The sequence below is a fragment of the Sorex fumeus genome, unplaced genomic scaffold, assembly GCF_029834395.1.
Source record: "Sorex fumeus unplaced genomic scaffold, SorFum_2.1 ptg000122l, whole genome shotgun sequence".
NCBI lineage: Eukaryota > Metazoa > Chordata > Mammalia > Eulipotyphla > Soricidae > Sorex > Sorex fumeus.
This window is the reverse complement of record NW_026606179.1, coordinates 38,597,309-38,615,049: the sequence shown is the minus strand read 5'-3', so window position 1 is coordinate 38,615,049 and position 17,741 is coordinate 38,597,309. Positions and strand designations below refer to the sequence as shown.

At 43.9% G+C, this 17,741-nt stretch overlaps 1 protein-coding gene across 2 annotated transcripts in view; it reads left to right on the top strand.

The window, feature by feature from the left end:
* The window catches only part of BBS2 (Bardet-Biedl syndrome 2), a 37,171-nt gene extending 19,430 nt beyond the window's left edge, over positions 1-17,741 (top strand). For both annotated transcript variants that reach the window (XM_056136427.1, XM_056136428.1), the window contains exons 8-17: positions 4,719-4,854; positions 5,125-5,264; positions 6,350-6,494; positions 6,586-6,757; positions 8,819-8,948; positions 11,539-11,670; positions 12,087-12,224; positions 13,639-13,751; positions 15,886-16,034; positions 17,336-17,741. In XM_056136427.1, the coding sequence (XP_055992402.1) occupies positions 4,719-4,854; positions 5,125-5,264; positions 6,350-6,494; positions 6,586-6,757; positions 8,819-8,948; positions 11,539-11,670; positions 12,087-12,224; positions 13,639-13,751; positions 15,886-16,034; positions 17,336-17,442 (1,362 nt within the window). In that variant the 3' untranslated portion in view covers positions 17,443-17,741. The remainder of the gene's footprint in view (positions 1-4,718; positions 4,855-5,124; positions 5,265-6,349; positions 6,495-6,585; positions 6,758-8,818; positions 8,949-11,538; positions 11,671-12,086; positions 12,225-13,638; positions 13,752-15,885; positions 16,035-17,335) is intronic.

The window sequence follows — 17,741 nt, the reverse complement described above, 5'->3', positions numbered from 1 at the left end:
TCTTTCCTTTTTAAGTTCAAATAAAAAAATTTTTTTTCCTCACAAGTCAGGATTGTGTTCTTAGAAACGGTCTCCTTGGAGACAGTTTTCCGTCTGTCTTGTCTGTCGGTGCTAGACTGCCGGATGGTGATAAACTGATTCCTGTCTTTCCTTTCCAGTTTTCTTTGCTTTGTGGCCATTGCCTTGTAATTTTCCTAGAACTCTTGAGCTAGAATTCAAGTACAGGAGTAAAGCCACTTGCCTTGCATGTGGCCAACCCCAGCTCAGTCCCTAGGACATATATCAGCCCCTAGCATTGCCAGGAGTGACCGTTGAGCACAGAGCCAGGAGTAGCTCTTAAGTACAGTCTAGTGTGACCCCAAACCAAATCAATAAATTGAAATGAATTAAAAATTAAATTAAAAATGTAGCTCTAAGGGCCGGAATGATAGTACAGCTGGGAGCGTGTTAGTATTGCACATAGCCAACTCAGTTTGCTCCCCGATATCCCATATGGTCCCCTAAGCACTGCCAGAAATAATTTCTGAGCATCACCTGGTGTGACAACACCCCCCACTTCCCTCCAAATGTAGTTCCTTAAAGCAGACAAATGAAAACTGAGGCCAAGGCCATATACAGCAGGTAGCGTGCTGCCTTGCATGCGGCCGACTGGGTTTAATCCCCTGGACCCCTTCTGGTTCCCCAAGCCTGCCAGGAGTGATCCCTGAGCACAGAGCGAGGTGTAAGTGCTGAGCATCTCTGGGTGTGTCCCCCAAACAAACCAAAACAAAACACACTCTTAGGTTCATTCCACCTTCTCAGAACTTGGTCCTCTCTCTGGTATAGGTATTAAATTTTTTAATAGAACTGTAGTTATTAAGAACTAGGAAGGGCATAAAAATCCACCATTTTCTGGTAGAATATACATTTTTTTATTATGATTGATTTGATAATTAGAAACTTCCACACTTGGGAAATAGTTAAATTTTGGGAACTAGTCAAATATGACGACCTGTGTTTTCAAAATTTGGGGTAAATCTGTTACATAATTAACAGCATAAAAAAGCTAAGAAAATCTGATATCTATTTTTAGAGATAACTTTTTCCTTAGAAAGGGAAAGTATACTGATCCAACTTGTGTATGGAGGTGCTAAAATGTGACATGCTGCACACTTTAGTTTTTGGTCAGCTGTTGGGGCCCGTCCTTCCCTCCAGAGCAAGGCGTGCATGTCGGTTAGTGCTCAGGAGCAGCTTGCCACAGAAGTGGCCATTTGTTGCCCAGTTTTTTTGGGTAGCAAGTAAACCCTCTTGTTTGCTAAATACTGTGGAAATGCATTGCTGTTATTGTAAAGAGCATGGTGAGGTCAATCTGAGTTTATGGTAATATGATTTAAAACTGGTAAATATAGGCTATTCGTTGTTTCACAGGATTTCGTGTTGATAGTTTTTAGGCTTACAATGATGTCATAACTCATGGCATTGATCCCTGAATGTGGTATACTCCAGATAAAAGGGCACTAGGCTATGATATAAGTTCCCTTTTTCTGAGGGGGGAGGTGTTTTGAGGTCAGGCCAGCAGTGGTCAGCGACTATTCCTGACTCTTTGCTCAGGGGTCACCCCTGGCTGTGCTCAGAGGATCATATGGGGGGCTGGGGATTGAAGCAGGGTCTGCCACATGCAGAGGAAGTACCTTACCTCCCTGTACTACCTCTCTGGCCCTTATGTTGTTGTTATTTGTTATTTTGGCTTTTGAACCACCCCCAGTAATGCTTAGGGGTTACTCCTGGCTCTTCACACAGGAATCTCTCCTGGTGGGCTCTGGGCACTTATGGGATGCCAGGATTCAAACCCCTATGTTGTCTGCTGCATGCAAGGCAAATGCCCTGCCTGCTGAACTATCTCTCCAGCACTCCCCCCCCTTTTTTATTTTATTGCAAAATCTTGTCTAGAGGGATGTTTGTAAGACAAAAACAGTCATGCATTGGTCACTGAAATGATTATTTTGCCAGACTGTCTGCATCTACCCATCTGTTGATAACATATTCTGGCCTAGAGTAAAAACATCATTTTTTGTGGTTATCCTTCATTGTTGGTTTTGAAATACATTTGTGATCAGTTTGCCTTTTGGAAAGAAATAATTTTTTTGGAAGCAAACTTTTTTCTTTTTTCCTTTTTGGGTCACACCCGGCGATGCACAGGGGATACTCCTGGCTCTGCACTCAGGAATCACTCCTGCCAGTGCTCAGGGGACCATATGGGATGCTGGGAATCGAACCCGGGTCGGCCGCGTGCAAGGCAGATGCCCTACCCACTGTGCTATTGCTCCAGCCCCGGAAGCAAAATATTTTTTATTGAAAGGAATTTACTTTGAAAGATTCATGGGAAAGAAAAAAGATTCATGAGGGACCAGAGAGATAGTGTAGTGGATAAGGTGCTTGCCTTGTATGTGGCAGATCTGGGTTTGATCTTAGGCATCCCAAATGGCCCCCTGATCCTACCAGGACTAATTCCTGAGTGGAGAGCCAGGAGTAAGCCCTGAGCACCATCTATGTGACCCCTAAACAAAAACAATAGCAGACGATTCATGAGGAAAACAAAGGAATATTCTTCTCTTTAAGAGAGAAGATGGGCTTCTCTAGAGCGAAAAAAGCAGGGAAAAGAGAGAAACGTGTTCAGGCAAGAACATGGACTTGAAAAGCAAGCCAAGAAAGAATTTTTAAATCAAAAATGTTATTGAGGTATTTTGATTTACAGTAGCATTAATGTTCGTGCTCTAGGCTTAAGTTTCTGCTGCCCCACATCCACCGCCAGAGTGTCACGTTCCTCTACTGCTGTCCCTTAGTCTAGAAGATGGATTCTTCAATAGGAGCTTTTAAACTGCAAGAAAACACAATTTTGGCACCACAACAATCGTACAGCGGGTAGGGCACTTGACTTGCACATGGCCGATCTGAGTTCAATTCCCAGCATCCCATATAGTGCCCTGAGCACCGTCAGGAATAATTCCTGAGTGCAGAGTCAGGAGTAAGCCCTGAGCATGCTGGGTGTGGCCTAAAAAGCCGGGGTTGGGAGGTGGGGAGTGAGGGGGGGAAAAAACACAAGTTAAAAATGAGTAGAAGAGGTCTGGAGAATAGTACAGCGATCAGGTGTATGCCTTGTTATGGAACTGACCCTGGTTGCATCCCTGGCACCCTGTGATCCTGTAGATCCCACCATGTGTGACCCTGGTGTGCCTGAACACCACTGGGGTGGCCTGGGGCATCCCTGAGTGGGACCACATTTTCAGATACTTGCACTGAACTTTCGGTCACCACTTGGGAGGTCCCTCAGGCCCCCCAAAACGGAGAAGATCTGAGCACATGAGCACTTCAAATGGTAATTGATGTCTTTCGCTAGGAAAATGCAAATCAGAACTATAATCATAGCCTACTTTACACCTAACAGAATGGCCAAAATACCGGGCCATACCAAATGCTGGTGGGGAAGAGGCAGATAGTAGGAATGCCTGGGAAAGAATTGGACATTTCTTTCGGGTGAGGGAGGGCACCCCAAGTTGGTTGTGCACAGGGCTTACACAGGGGTTGTTCCTAACAGACTCGGGGGACCATATGGAGGGATGCCAGGGATCAAAGGCAGGTTGGCCATGTGCAAGGCAAGTGCCTAACCCGCTGTACTGCCTCTCCATCTCCCAAAACTGGCTTTTTCTTAGAAGTTAAACAGATGCCCACATTATGACTAGCAGTTCCACTCATGAGAAATGAAAAACTTAGTTCACAGTGAAGCGTCAGTAAATGATTACAGTAGTTTTTACTCATAATCACTAGAAAGTTAGGTGTAAACTAGTATCACCACCAAAAAAAAAAATGTGCTCGAGACCCCAATACATAGCAGAGCTGGAATCTTAATGCAGGTTGTTTGGATTTTTGCACTTTGCAGTATATAGTACACGTCTGGCCTCTCAAGTCAAGTGCTTCTCTGAATGTTAAGTGATGATCAATAAAACATCTTTTGTTTGAGGCTGGACACATAGTAGGGTGAGTAGGTTGTTTGCCTTGCATGTGGTCAACTCAGGTTCCATCCCTGGCATCCCATAGGGTCCATAGAGTGCTGTCAGGAGTGATGCCTAGTGCAGAGCCAGGAGTTACCCCTGAGCATCGCCCAGTGTGGCCCAGAGGTAAACAAAACAAAAACGCCATTTTTTAAATTATTATTATTTTTAAATAGGACAGGGGTTTGGGTCCCACTGGGCAGTGCTCAGGGCTGACCCCTGGCTCTGCACAGGGAACACTTCTCGCGGGGCTGGGGAGACCAGATGCAGTGCCGGGGATCATACTGGCATGCAAGCCCAGCACCCTAACTCTTTTACTATCTCTCTGGCTCCCTTGTTTTATTATTTTTTTTTAAGAAGATAACAAGGGAGCAGGAATGTGATGTGCCTTTTATGCATGAGACCTGGGTTTTATTCTCCATGCTGTGAAGTGCAGGGAAGCAACATGACTGTCAGGAAAGAGACCTTTACTGTCCTTTTAGCCCTAGTGCTCATTCGAGCCCATCGGCGCCTCCTGAGAAGCCAGGGGGCTCCATGAAATGATGCTGAAAAATGCTCAACGAAAACACCTTTAAGATGAACTCCATTACATTCTGTGTTGCTTGGGGAAAAAAAAAAAAACTCGCATGAGCGGATTTCCAAGTTTCTTTATTTTCTCTTTAAACTCGCTTTATCTCTGCTTATTTTCAGGTTGACGCTCGGAGTGATCGAACCGGGGAGGTCATCTTCAAAGACAATTTCTCTTCTGCAATTGCTGGTGTGGTCGAGGGAGATTACCTCATGGAAGGCCACCCTCAGCTGATCTGCTGCGCAGTGGATGGGGAAAGTAAATCAGGATGAGGAAATCTTTGGAAAGTCAGATTTGCGGTTTGATTGATTGGGTCAGAATGCTAAGAAATTCCACACTAGAGTGTGTTGATATTCTCTCATCCGAGCAAATCCACCCAGGGTCAGGGAGATAGAAACTTAGGGTTTGGGTTCTTTTAAAGGACAGGCACTTACTAACTTAACCCTTGACGGGTTCAAGGTGTCTTTTTTGGTGGGGCATGGGGGTGGGGGTCAGTCTGGTGAGTCAAATGTTTTTCCTTCTGTTCAGTTCGTGGCTACCTGCCAGGAAAGGCTGAAATGGGAGGGAGCCTCATGGACGCCAGCGCCGAGCAGGATCTGATCCGAGAGCTCAGTCAGAAGAAGCAGAACCTGCTGTTGGAACTCCGTAACTATGAGGAAAATGCCAAGGTAGGTCCTGATGAGAAGGGGGAAGTGGGGTGTGAGGAGCCGGACCTGGCTGGGAGGGTTGGCAGGTGGGGGGAGGAATGACACCTGGCTGTCTGCCAGCTGCAGCCCGACGCCCTCCTTCCTTCCCCCTGAAAATGTGAGCGGGTTGGCCTCTTTCCCAGAAATCCCACTTGCAGGCAACTCAGCTACAAGAATATTTTCATCAGTGTCCACTGATGTATTCACACCCCCGAACCCCACCCTCCCCGCCCCCCCCCCCCCCCCACACACACACACAGTGCCAAGACTAAAACCCACGTCTTATACATATAAGGCATACCACATTTTCTGGTCACTTGTTAACCTCCTTTTTAGAAGAAGTATGTGCTGAGAAATCTTTGTGTGTGTGTGTGTGTGTGTATGGGGTGGGGGGTGGGACTTTTTGGGTCACGCCCGGTCATGCTCAGGGGTTAATCCTGGCTCTGCACTCAGGAATTACTCCTGGCAGTGCTGTAGGACCATATGGGATGCTGGGGATTGAACCTGGATCTGCCGCATGGAAGGCAAATGCCCTTCCCACCATCCTATCACTCCAGCTCTGTGCTAAGAAATCTTAAAGCAGCTAAAAAGGAACGACATACTTCATCTGACTTGCGAGGATGACCCCGGCGTCTTGTAAAATAGGAAACAAGCACCAGATAATATGTATTTTTTATCTTTTCAAAGACAAGGCAAAAACTGATGACTGCAAAAGTCACATGTGTATGTTATGTATAATTGGGAAGTAGGACTTTTTTTTTTCAATCTTCTCTGGCAGAATAATTGTATTTTATAATTTTCAAAGAACAGTGCAAAAAAATGTGAAAAGGGTGCCATGATAGGCACGTTTGAGCTGCAGCTACACAAAGGGCCAAGGGTGTTTTTCTCTTGGGGTGAGACCCTAGAAAGACTGGGAACACTCATGGGACAAGGTCCACGAACTCCAGCACGAGATAGTAGCATAAGCTGTTGGAATGTGTGTTTTTGGAGGCCATTTAGCTGCATTATTTAAGGTTGACACCCGCTGCGTTATTGAGCAAGTCACAAGGCGACGGGGTGTTTTGCAGGTTGATTTGAATAGTCCGCTGAGTGAGGCTGAAGAGCACCGGGGCATAATCCCCGCCAACACCAGGCTCCACACGTCCCTGTCCGTCAGCCTGGGCAGTGAGACTCAGGCCGCTCACGTCGAGCTCCGTGTCTCCACATCCAATGGTAAGCAGGTTGTTGGAAGCCTGTGTTTTGTGGATGCCTGTGCCACCTTTTCAAGAGGAGTTCTTGAAATGCTGCTTTCTCTCCTCGACAGACACCATCATCCGAGCAGTATTGATTTTTGCAGAAGGAATTTTTGCAGGTGAGAGTCACGTGGTCCACCCCAGCACTCACAATCTTTCCAACTCCATCCACATCCCGGTCACTCCGCCCAAAGATGTCTCTGTGGATCTGCACTTGAAACTCTTCGTGGGCTACCGGAGCAGGTGAGCCTTTTGCGGACTGCAGTTCCTCTCCAGATACTACTCAGAGGACGGCCGAATGTATAGATACTCCATTTTGCCACGGGTTTTGTGGGGGAGAAACCAATTAATGGTTCTATCCATCCATACAAGTCATCTGTGGCTGAAAAATAATTTGAGACCTTTCAGAAAAGCAAAGGGCATGTAAACTTAATATGATCATTTACAGTCATACCCGCAAATTGCCTCTGGTACCATATAAGCTCATTTATGGCCAGGATTCGGAGACCTTCAAATAAATCTCCAAAGAGATGATCAAAGAAGTTTCCTTAGAGGAAAGTATGTGAAGGTTGTTGTAACTCACCCTGGAGACATAAAGTCCTTGTATAAGAGACTGCTAACATATTGTTACATAATAAGCTGCAGAGATGTCTCCTGACCCAAAAGTCACCATCCAGTTAAAAATTTAACTCCAGGGGGCTGGAGCAATAGCACAGCGGGTAGGGCATTTGCCTTGCACGCAGCCAACATGGCCGACACAGGTTCGATTCCCAGCATCCCATATGGTCCCCTGAGCACCACCAGGAGCAATTCCTGAGTGCATGAGCCAGGAGTAACCCCTGAGCATCACCAGGTGTGACTCAAAAAGCAAAAAAAAAAAAAAAAAAATTTACTCCAGCTCTGTCACCCTATTTAAAATTTTATAATTCCTGGAGTGACATCTTCTTATCTCCTTTTCCACTGATGTACAGTGAGTAGCACACCATATTTGATGGACTGTAAAGTAGGAGAAGGCAACCCATCTCATCCCGATCAAAAAAAAAAAAAAAGAGCACACAAAGACTCAACCTGTAACAATATGTTAGTAGTCTCTTATACAAGGACTTTATGGCTCCAGGGTGAGTTATAACAACCTTTACACACTTTGCTCTAAGTAAACTTTTTGGATCATCTTTAGCGGATTATTCACAACAAACAATACAAAATAAATTATTTAGGACCTGCTTATGAGGCAGGTTTGGGTGGTGATGGTAAAATTGGGAATAATGGTAGTGGGAATGAGTAATGGTGGTGGGATTGGTGTTGGAATATTGAATGCAATAAATTATTGTGAATAACTTAAAAAAAAACCAAACAGATGGTTTAAAAAAACATGTGTGGGCCAGAGTGATAGTGCAGGGAGTGAGGTGCTTGCCTTGCATGTGTGTACTCCACTCTGATTCCCAGGACTGCTTATGGTTCCCTGAGCACTGTCAGCAGTGACCCCTGAACACAGGACCAGGAGTAATCCCTGGGTGCTGCCAGGTGTGTGCCTCCCACCACAACCCAACAATAAAAATAAATAAAAACCCAGGCTTAATTGGAGGTTTGTCAGCTTGTACTTTCAGTCACTAAGACTATAAGAATGAGGGGCTGGAGAGGTAGCACAGCGGATAGGGCGTTTGCACAGGGGCCAAGGGTGTTTTGTGCATTGCCAGGTGTGACCCAAAAAGCAAAAAAAAAAAAGAAGAACGACTACAAGAATGAGGTGGTATCTTTTTTTTTTTTATTTATTTTTTTACAGTTGTAGATTTACAATTTTTTTTGTGCTTGGGTTTCAATTATACAATGATCAGATACCCATCCCTCCACCAGTGCCCGTTTTTCAAGAGGTGGTATCTTTTTATTAAGCATTGTATATACCTAACCTCACTGATGAAGAAAAAACACTCAGTAGGTGATATAACCTTTTTATATCTTTTTAATTTCTTTACGTCTTTTTGTTTTAAACTCCTAGTGCATGTGTGTGCAAATATGCTCTCATGGGGGCCAGAGAGGTAGTTCAGTGGGTAGGGCACTTGGCTTGGATGCAGCTAACCTGGTTTTCCTCCGTGGCACCACATATGGTCCTGTGAGCCTGCCAAGAGCAATACCTGAGCACAGAAGCAGGAGTAAACCCTGAACACAGCTGGGTGTGTTACTTCTAAGTCCCAAACGCTCTTACTGTAGTACTTGAACTCCTTACATTTTTATATTAGTTTTTGGACTTTGCATATTGAAATAACATTCTACACAACATTTTTCTGTCCCATTGGTTGGCCACAGCACCCAGTTTCACGTCTTTGAATTGACGAGACAGCTCCCCCGATTCTCAATGTACGCGCTCACCAAACCCAACTCTGCCACCGAGCCGCTCAGCTACGTCAACTTCGTCATCGCGGAGCGCGCGCAGAGGGTGAGCCGCTGGCTGTGTCCTTTGAGTATGTTTGCATCTGAGAGTCGTTTGGATGCTGTTTCGTAGAAAAGGGGAAATCAGGGGGGCCTAGGTGGTAGCACAGGATTTAGGGGCTCGTACAAAGATGCTCCTGCAGTTCTCAATCACCTCCAGGTGATCATTGCTGGGCATGACACTCGGAGGGTCCTGGTAGCCTTGTTGATTGAGTACCCCTGGGCCCTCCGGACTTTATTTGGAAGTGAACTCTTCAAAAATAGAAGAAAGAGAGAGAGAAAGGAAGGAATGGCGGGAGGAAAGAAGGAGGGAAAGAGGAAATCACATGACACTGTTATTTGGCATAGTAATTGTGATATGACAGTCATACAGCTTGAGGTTTGCTTATTCCCTGTAATAAAATACTGCTAAAATTGGACTAGAGCAATAGTACAATGGGTAGGGCATATGCCTTGCATGCCGCCAACCTGGGTTTGATCCCCAGCATTGCATATGGGATGCTGAGTGATCTCTGAGTGCAGAGCCAGGAGTAAACTTTGAGCATCACCAACCACTCTCCCCTCCCCCCCACGCACACACCATAAAAACAGACAAGAAAAGGCTGCCAAAATAGCCTCTCACTCTGACTTTGGGGAAAAAAACCAGTTAGTACCTGAGTAATCATTAATTGCAGATGAAAGAGTGGGATTTGTAGTTGGAAATATTTGAGAATTCCAGTGCTACCATTATTCATTCAATTCTTAGCAGTCTTGTAGAAGTCCCCCCAACTTCCTTTTCTACAAGTGAGGCTAGTTTTATACCTTTGGGGGCCCTGAATATTATAGAGAACCTTGTCTAATTTACAGTCGTGGTACTGGTGCATCTTAACCTCGGCCAGACTTCAGAATTCTCAGTAAGGCTTGTTTTGTATTGGGGACCATCTCTGGTGCTGAGGAGCTAGTCCTGATTCAGTGTTTAGCAGCCGCTTCTGACTGTTCTTGGGGGAGCAGACTTAGACAGGGCTAAATCCTGGGCCTCCTTCCTGCAGTGAGCTGTCACGCCGCCAGCCCTCACTGAGGCTTCTAATCATGAGTTTCAGGATCCGTCTCAGCCACCAGAACCGAAAACTCAGTAGTAAGTGGGCCCTTCCAAAAGGCCTCATAGGAATTGTTCTTATGTTCAACCTGTATTACTCTAAAGTGTGATTAACATTAACAGTTATTTGTGTTATTGTGTGGTATGTCTGTGTCTGTGCTGCATGTACGTGTGTTCTTTAGGGAATGCAATGGAATAGTTCTGAGCAGACGATTTTATTTTGGACCTAACTTCTTAAATTGTGGGTTGAAAGTTCATATAAGGTTGCATAACTGAATGTAGAGGGCATATTCCTGATGTATTCCTTTTCAATACATCTATGATATTTGACCAGTCACTGTTTGATTTGTATACCTATTTGACATACCCGGGGCCACATAAAAGTTTCTTGGGTGTAAAGGGGTCATGAGTGGGGAAAAACAGGTTAGACAGTTCCAGTGTGGACCAGAGCCACAGGAGAGCTCTCGTGCCAGCCGGGTCAGTTCAGTATGGCTCTTGTTGATCCTCGGTTGCAGATGAGATGATGGCTCAGATGAGGATGCTGACAGGCCTACATATCGCAGACATAATAGGAGTGTCACTTAGGAACATGTGTGCGTTGGGACAAGGAAGTGAGATGAATTTTTTTTTTTTGTGGGTGGCAAAAAATAATTCCTTTATTTAGTTTACCAAGCAGTAAAACTAAAAAGAAGAAAAACACTTAAGAATAGCGCCGGCCTGGTCCAGAGACTTCCAGTTGAATCCCAAAATGGATTGGTGCCCTACAGAGATATCTCTGGAACCCAACCATTTACAATTTAGAATTCTCATGATATTCATAATGAGCAATGGAAGATTAATTATCTAGCATCTGCCTCTGGCAGGTAGGATTGAATGGTGGTGGAAAAATTCGAGCAAAACATAACGCCCAAAAGTAGAGAGAAAGTATTGGGGAAATTGTCGGTCATAGATAGAGGCAGGGTGAGGACTGGGATGTGGGTGGTGGAAAATGTGCACTGGTGGAGGGATGGATGTTCGATCATTATATGGCTGAATCTCAAACATGAAAGCTTTGTAACTCTGTCTCATGGTGATTCAATAAAATAAAAAAAAAAAGTTAAAAAAAAAACAGAGGAAAGGATAGGGCCGGAGGGATAGCAGTGGAGTTCACGTGCCCCCCTTGTACATAGCTGATCCAATTCCATCTGCATGCATGGCATCAGGAGAGACCCAAGCATAGAACCAGGAGTAGACTTTGAGCACCACTGGGTATGGCCCAAATCTGTCATCATCACCTCATCCCCCCCCCAACACACACACACACACACACACACACACACACAAAAGACTCCCAGGGCCAGGGATGTAGCTCAGTGATACAGCACTTGATTTGCATGTGTGAGCACTTGCGTTCAATCCCTTGATGCTGCATGGTCCCCAAGCTCAATCAGGTGTGTTCCAGACACCAGAGACGTCCAGCAAATATCCCAAGAGTGACAGGACTTTGAAACTGGAAGTTCATTTCATCCCGTTTATTTTGAAGGTCGTTATCTGGCTGAAACAGAACTTCCTCCTGCCAGAAGATACTGACATTCAGAATGCTCCCTTCCAAGTGTGTTTCACCTCCCTCCGGAACGGTGGCCAGCTGTATATAAAAATGAAACTGAACGGAGAGGTAATCTCACTGGACGTACATTTCTTGTGCAGCATTCACCAATCAGTACAAGTGGAGACATGGGTAAATTCACGTCTGCTAGAACTGGAGCTCCCTGCCTCCCTCTCTCCATTCCCTTCACTCCTTCCTTGTCTAACTTGGGAAGAGTTGGGACTATAGAAGAAAACATTTGCACTTTTTGTATGATCTTGTTGCTTAATGTGAAAAGTTTGATCTTTTAGTTTGCTACTCGAAGTAAGAGTGTAGCTTTGATTTTTTGGGGGCTAAATTTTACTTTGTTACCACATATATATTTATGCTTACATATATTAAACACATATTTATCTGTGTCACATGTTGGAAAAGTCATTACTGTTTTAGCAAAGTTGGCCATCAGTATCTGAGGATGCAAAACTTGTCTCCTTTTTTCTGGATAGATTACTGTAAATACAGATGATATTGATTTGGCTGGTGATATTATCCAGTCAATGGCATCGTTCTTTGGTATTGAAGAACTTCAGGTCGAAGCAGATTTCCCTGCTTACTTTGAAGAATTAAAAAAGGTTCTGGTCAAGGTAAGAGCACCAAGTGGATGCCTTTGTGACAGCATGGTAATCTAATAATGACTGAAACACTTCATATCAATGCTATAAATGTACATACTTGATAGGTTTTAATGCTTTTTAAAATAAATTCTTAAAATAAAAATTGAACTAGTAATGAATAGTTCAGTTGTTAAAGAATTTCTTCTAGGGGCTGGAGCAATAGCACAGCGGGTAGGGCGTTTGCCTTGCACCCAGCCAACCCGGGTTCGATTCCCAGCATCCCATATGGTCCCCTGAGCACCGCCAGGGGTGATTCCTGAGCGCAGAGCCAGGAGTAACCCCTGTGCATTGCCCGGTGTGACCCAAAAAGCAAAAAAAAAAAAAATTTCTTCTAGCTGGGGGTCAGGGAGATAAATCAAAGGATTTTTGTGTATGCTTTGCATATGGAAGGCCCAGGTTGAGTCTTTTTTTTTCTTTTTTTTCTTTTTTGGGTCACACTCAGTGATGCAGAGGGGTTACTCCTGGCTCTGCACTCAGGAATTACTCCTGGCGGTGCTTGGGGGACCATATGGGATGCTGGGGATTAGAACTCAGGTTGGCTGTGTGTAACGCAAACACCCTACCCCCTGTACTATCCTCAGCCCCTCCAAGTTGAATCTTGCATGACCCCCAAGCACTGCTAGAAGCAAGTCCCCACTCACTCACACCATGCTGGGATAGCCCCACCCTAAAAAAGAAAAAGCGTCTTTTATAAAAATGGGTGATTTAGTTCTTAACTCTAATTTTGTGGGTTTTTTGTTTTGTTTTGTTTTTGTTTTTTTACGGGGGGGGGAAGGAGGCTTTAATGGAAATATTTTTTTTGTTTGGTTTTTGTTTTGGGGATACACCCGGCTGTGCTTAGGACTTGCTCTGAACTCAGGGATCTCTACTGGCAGCTGGGGGACCACATAGGACTGAACCCAGGTGGGCCGTGTGCAAGGCAAGAGCCCTTCCTGGTATACTATCGCTCCAGCACCTAGTGGGAATACTTTAAAAAAATGATAATATTAACATTTTCCTTTTCTAGCCCTTTATTTACTTTTTGATTTTGTGCTTCACAACAACCTGAAGTCAAAAGAAAAAAAAGTAAAAGGAGGAAAGTGATGAGCCCCAAATGATAAATTTCCAGCCCTCAATTCCCAAAATGTTCCTTGTGTTGTTAAGGCCCCTGATGCTGAGGCAGGCATGGAAAGGCTCCAGTGTCTTCCTAAGTGTTGGAGGCAGCACAGATTCATTATTTCATAGAGGAGGAGATGAAATTACAGGAAATCGTTCAGATGGTATAAGTGGATGGGGGTTGGGGGGAGAAAATATTCTCCGTCTATGATAGTAGTATCTTCTTAATATGTCTAGTTTTCAAGAACTTTTTGAGGCCGTTTACTTCCCAAGTGTTCCTGGTCTCCAGGTGGATGAATATCATTCGGTGCATCAGAAGCTAAGTGCGGACATGGCTGATAATTCGAACCTGATCCGAAGTCTGCTGGTTCGAGCCGAGGATGCTCGTCTGATGAGGGACATGTGAGTGTTTACCATGACTAGGACAGGTGCAAAGTTAAGAATGTCAGCAGTGGGGAATTACAGCTCTCGAGTACTGGTTGAGTGTACATTGGTATGGGGACTTTGGAAAATAACTTGGCAGTTTTCAGTCAAGTTGAAAATGTCCCACCAATTCTACTCCTGGTTTATAACCAGTAATATGTGCACATACATTTTTATAAGAATATTGATAAAACCTTTGTTCTTAAGAATCACAGTGTGGAAACACCCCAAACTAGCTTCAGCGTTCTAATGGGTAAGTTAGAATATTCTCACACAATGAGATTCACACCCAGCAGTGAGAACACATGTGTCGCAGTGATACGGAACAGCACGGGCAAATCTTACAAACAAAACGGAGGTCGAAAGAAGACTCCAAATAATAAATACAAAATGCTTCCACTCATAATCTGGAAACGGACAAACTAAGTTATAGCATTTGAAGCATACATAGATGATAAACAGGAAAGGGATGCAGGTTCTCTCCTGGGGAGGAGGGCTATTCAGAAAGAGCGTATTGGGAGACTTCCGGGATGCTGGTACCTTGCGTCTTGATGGCAAGCATTTGTTCTGTGAATTCCTTTGAACGTGAATTGCAGTTTACAATAAACACGTTACAAATACATGTGCATGTTGCTAGCGTCTTGCTTGCTTAGATGTGCAGTTTATCTTGGCATGTATGTGGCACCCAGCTTGTGGGGTGGTCCTGGGGATCAAATCCTTAGCCTCACAACTATCTCACAGTTCACTCCCTTTCACTGCAAATAGCCACACACCCATGTATGACTCAGAGACACACATCCACATCTCCTCATCTAAGTCTTTGCCCCTTTGCTGCATACATTTCCAAAACTGCCTTGGAGCTCATTCCAAAGTAGTACATGGAGATACTCATTTTTGGGGTGGAGAGGGGTCTGGACCATAGCTGATGGTGCCCAGGGCTTACTCCTGGCTCTGAACTCAGGGATCACTCCTGTCAAGCTTGGGGGACCATATGGGGTTTTGGAGGATCACACCTGGGTCAGCCACACACAGGCAAGGCAAGCGTGCCCTCCCTACTGTCGTGTTGCTCTGGCCCCCGTCTTTACATCCCATCTCTCTGGCCCTTGTTTGTGTGCACACTCCTCTGTACTCTGCTCGTTGATTCTGCCAGTCGCCAGCATTCACATTGCTCCTTTGCTCCTATAGATAATGCTGCAGTGGGTCGTTCTGTTAAATCTTTTTGTGTACTTTTAAAAGTATCTTGGGGGGGAAGTCCTAAAATGAGCTTCCTAGGGTAAATGTTAAATGTAGACTGTGGTAAATAATAAACGAACAGAGAATTTTGCAGTTCTTTTTTTTTTTTTTTTTTTGCCAGTGTTCCTTGCAGTGGTGATAAGTTTTCATTCCTGCCAATAATGTATGCGAATGCCCCCTTTCTGTCAGGCTTGTTAATGGAAATTGTGGGCAAACTCTTAGAAAGTTACCAGTTCAGTCAGTGGGGTCAGAAGTTATCTCATTGTGACTTCAAATTTTATTTATTTTTAACAAAAAACACTTTTTGTTAAGGACTGGTTTTATTTTTGTATATAAATTATTTTTCTCCCCATTGCTTATTTTTATTTTAGGGGTAAATATTTTGTTTGTTTTCTTGGGCTCCACCCAGCAGTGTGCAGGGGTTACTCCTGGCTCTGCAGTCAGGAATTACTTCTGGCAGGGCTCAAGGATTCACACGGGGTGCTAGGGATTAAACCAGGGTTGGCCACATGCAAAGCAAGTGCCCTACCCGCTGTACTATCTCTCCAGCCCCCGAAATTTTTATTCTTTAATAACTTTATTAAATTTAATATAAATTGGACAATGGTATGGGATGCATATATCTTTTATAGTTAATAATTCCTAAATTCAAACCCACCCTAGACCAAGAACTAAGAAAGAGTATTCTCTTCCATTTATTTGGAAGAAGTAGAGTATTTTGGTAGCAACTTCCTAGTGTTTTTCAAGGTAAACCTTAAGAGTTACCCAGTTTTAATAACAGTGCAGCCAAAAATGTGGTATCTTACTTGTCTAAGAAATTTGCACATTTTTAAGTCTGTCCTACTGAAGTATATTGTTTAATTTCTCTTGATTCAAACAGGAAAACAATGAAGAATCGCTATATGGAACTCTATGACCTTAATAAAGACTTGCTAAATGGATATAAAATTCGCTGTAACAATCACACTGAACTGTTGGGGAACCTCAAGGCAGTAAATCAAGCAATTCAAAGAGCAGGTCGTCTGCGGGGTAAAGTGATTTTTGTAGCATTGTTAACTAGTCTAATTTTGGGGTGACAACCAGTGGAGGTAGCAAGAATTCCTGTGGGGGCGATAGTAGCATCCTGAGTCACGGCTCAGCTTCAGTCTCCAGACTTCAGAGGGGAAGAAGACGCTGAGCTCAGAGAATTGCTCTCCCTTCCAGAGATAATCTAGCCGAGATAACATAAAATAACTAGAGATAATTTAGCCAAGAAAAGGAAAGCCTTCAATATCCTTCTTTAAAAAGGGAGAGCTGAAAATGAATGTTGCGTTCAACTTAAAATTTAGAAAGGTTATGGTATATAAAGGAAGTAGAAATATAGTTTAAGATTGATACCTGAAATCTGGTGGTTTTTTTTTTTTTTTTTTGGATGTGAAATCCAGCAGTGCTCAGGGATTACTCCTGGCTCTGCACTCAGGAATTACTTACTCCTGGCAGTGCTTGGGAGACCATATGGGATGCTGGGGATTGAACCTGGGTTGGCCGCGTTTAAGGCAAACACCTTACCTATTATACCATTGCTCTGGTCCCTGAAACCTGTTTTTTAGTAAATGTATTGACCTCTTCTTAGAAGGCATTTTTCCCCCTTCCAGTATGAAATATATATATCGGTCACGGTACTCCCGTTGTTCATCGATTTGCTTGAGCGGGCCCAGTAACGTCTCCTTCGTGAGACTTGTTACTGTGTTTGGCATATTAAATACGTCACAGGTAGCTTGCCAGGCTCTGCCATGCGGGTGAGATACTCCAGGTAGCTTGCCGGGCTCTCTGAGAGGGGCAGAGGAATTGAACTCAGGTCGGCCATGTTGGCTGCGTGCAAGGCAAACGCCCTACCCGCTGTGCTATCGGCAGCACATATACTAAAATTGGAACGATACAGAGAAGATTAGAAATATATATATACACTTATATGTATATATATACATATATATGTACACACACACATATATATATGGGGAGAGGGTCTGGCAGTGCTCAGGGCTTGCTTTTCCTCAGGGATCATTTCTGGCAGGACTTGGGAGACTGTTGGGTGCTGGGGATAAATCTGGGTTGATTGTGTGCTTATTACTGCCTCTCCAGTCTCCATTTTTAATTTTTTTAATAAAACTTGACTTTGTTTCTGCTTTGGTTTGTGAAGGAATATTCCTTCAAGAGGCAGTCTTTTTTTAGGGAGTGGTGAGATTAGTTAAATGTGCACACCATTTATTTTCCTACCTTTCACACTTAAAAATTGACCTCAGTTTCATAGAATTTTTAGTTAAGCTTATTTTCTGTTTCTTCTCATACAGTTGGGAAGCCAAAGAACCAAGTGATCAGTGCTTGTCGTGATGCCATTCGCAGCAATAACATCAACACACTCTTCAGAATTATGCGAGTGGGGACAGCGTCTTCATAGGACAGACAAGTCTAGGTAGTGAAGTTTCTAGAAAATGTTTTTAAATTCAGAGCTGATCTGCTTTGGATGACATGCCGCTTGAAGCCAGGGATGGAAATGGAAAATGAAAACAACGTTGGTGAGTTGAAGGAGTGGAAGACAGAGCAGTGCATGGGAAAGTGTATTCACTTGTTATTGTAAATCAGTACTAGCTTTCTTTTTCTTGAAAAAGAAAGCAATTTTAAACACTAGAGCCTCAAAGTTGTTTTTCTGTATGTATGTAAAGTTGGTGTATAGTACATCTTTTTTTCCTTGGAATT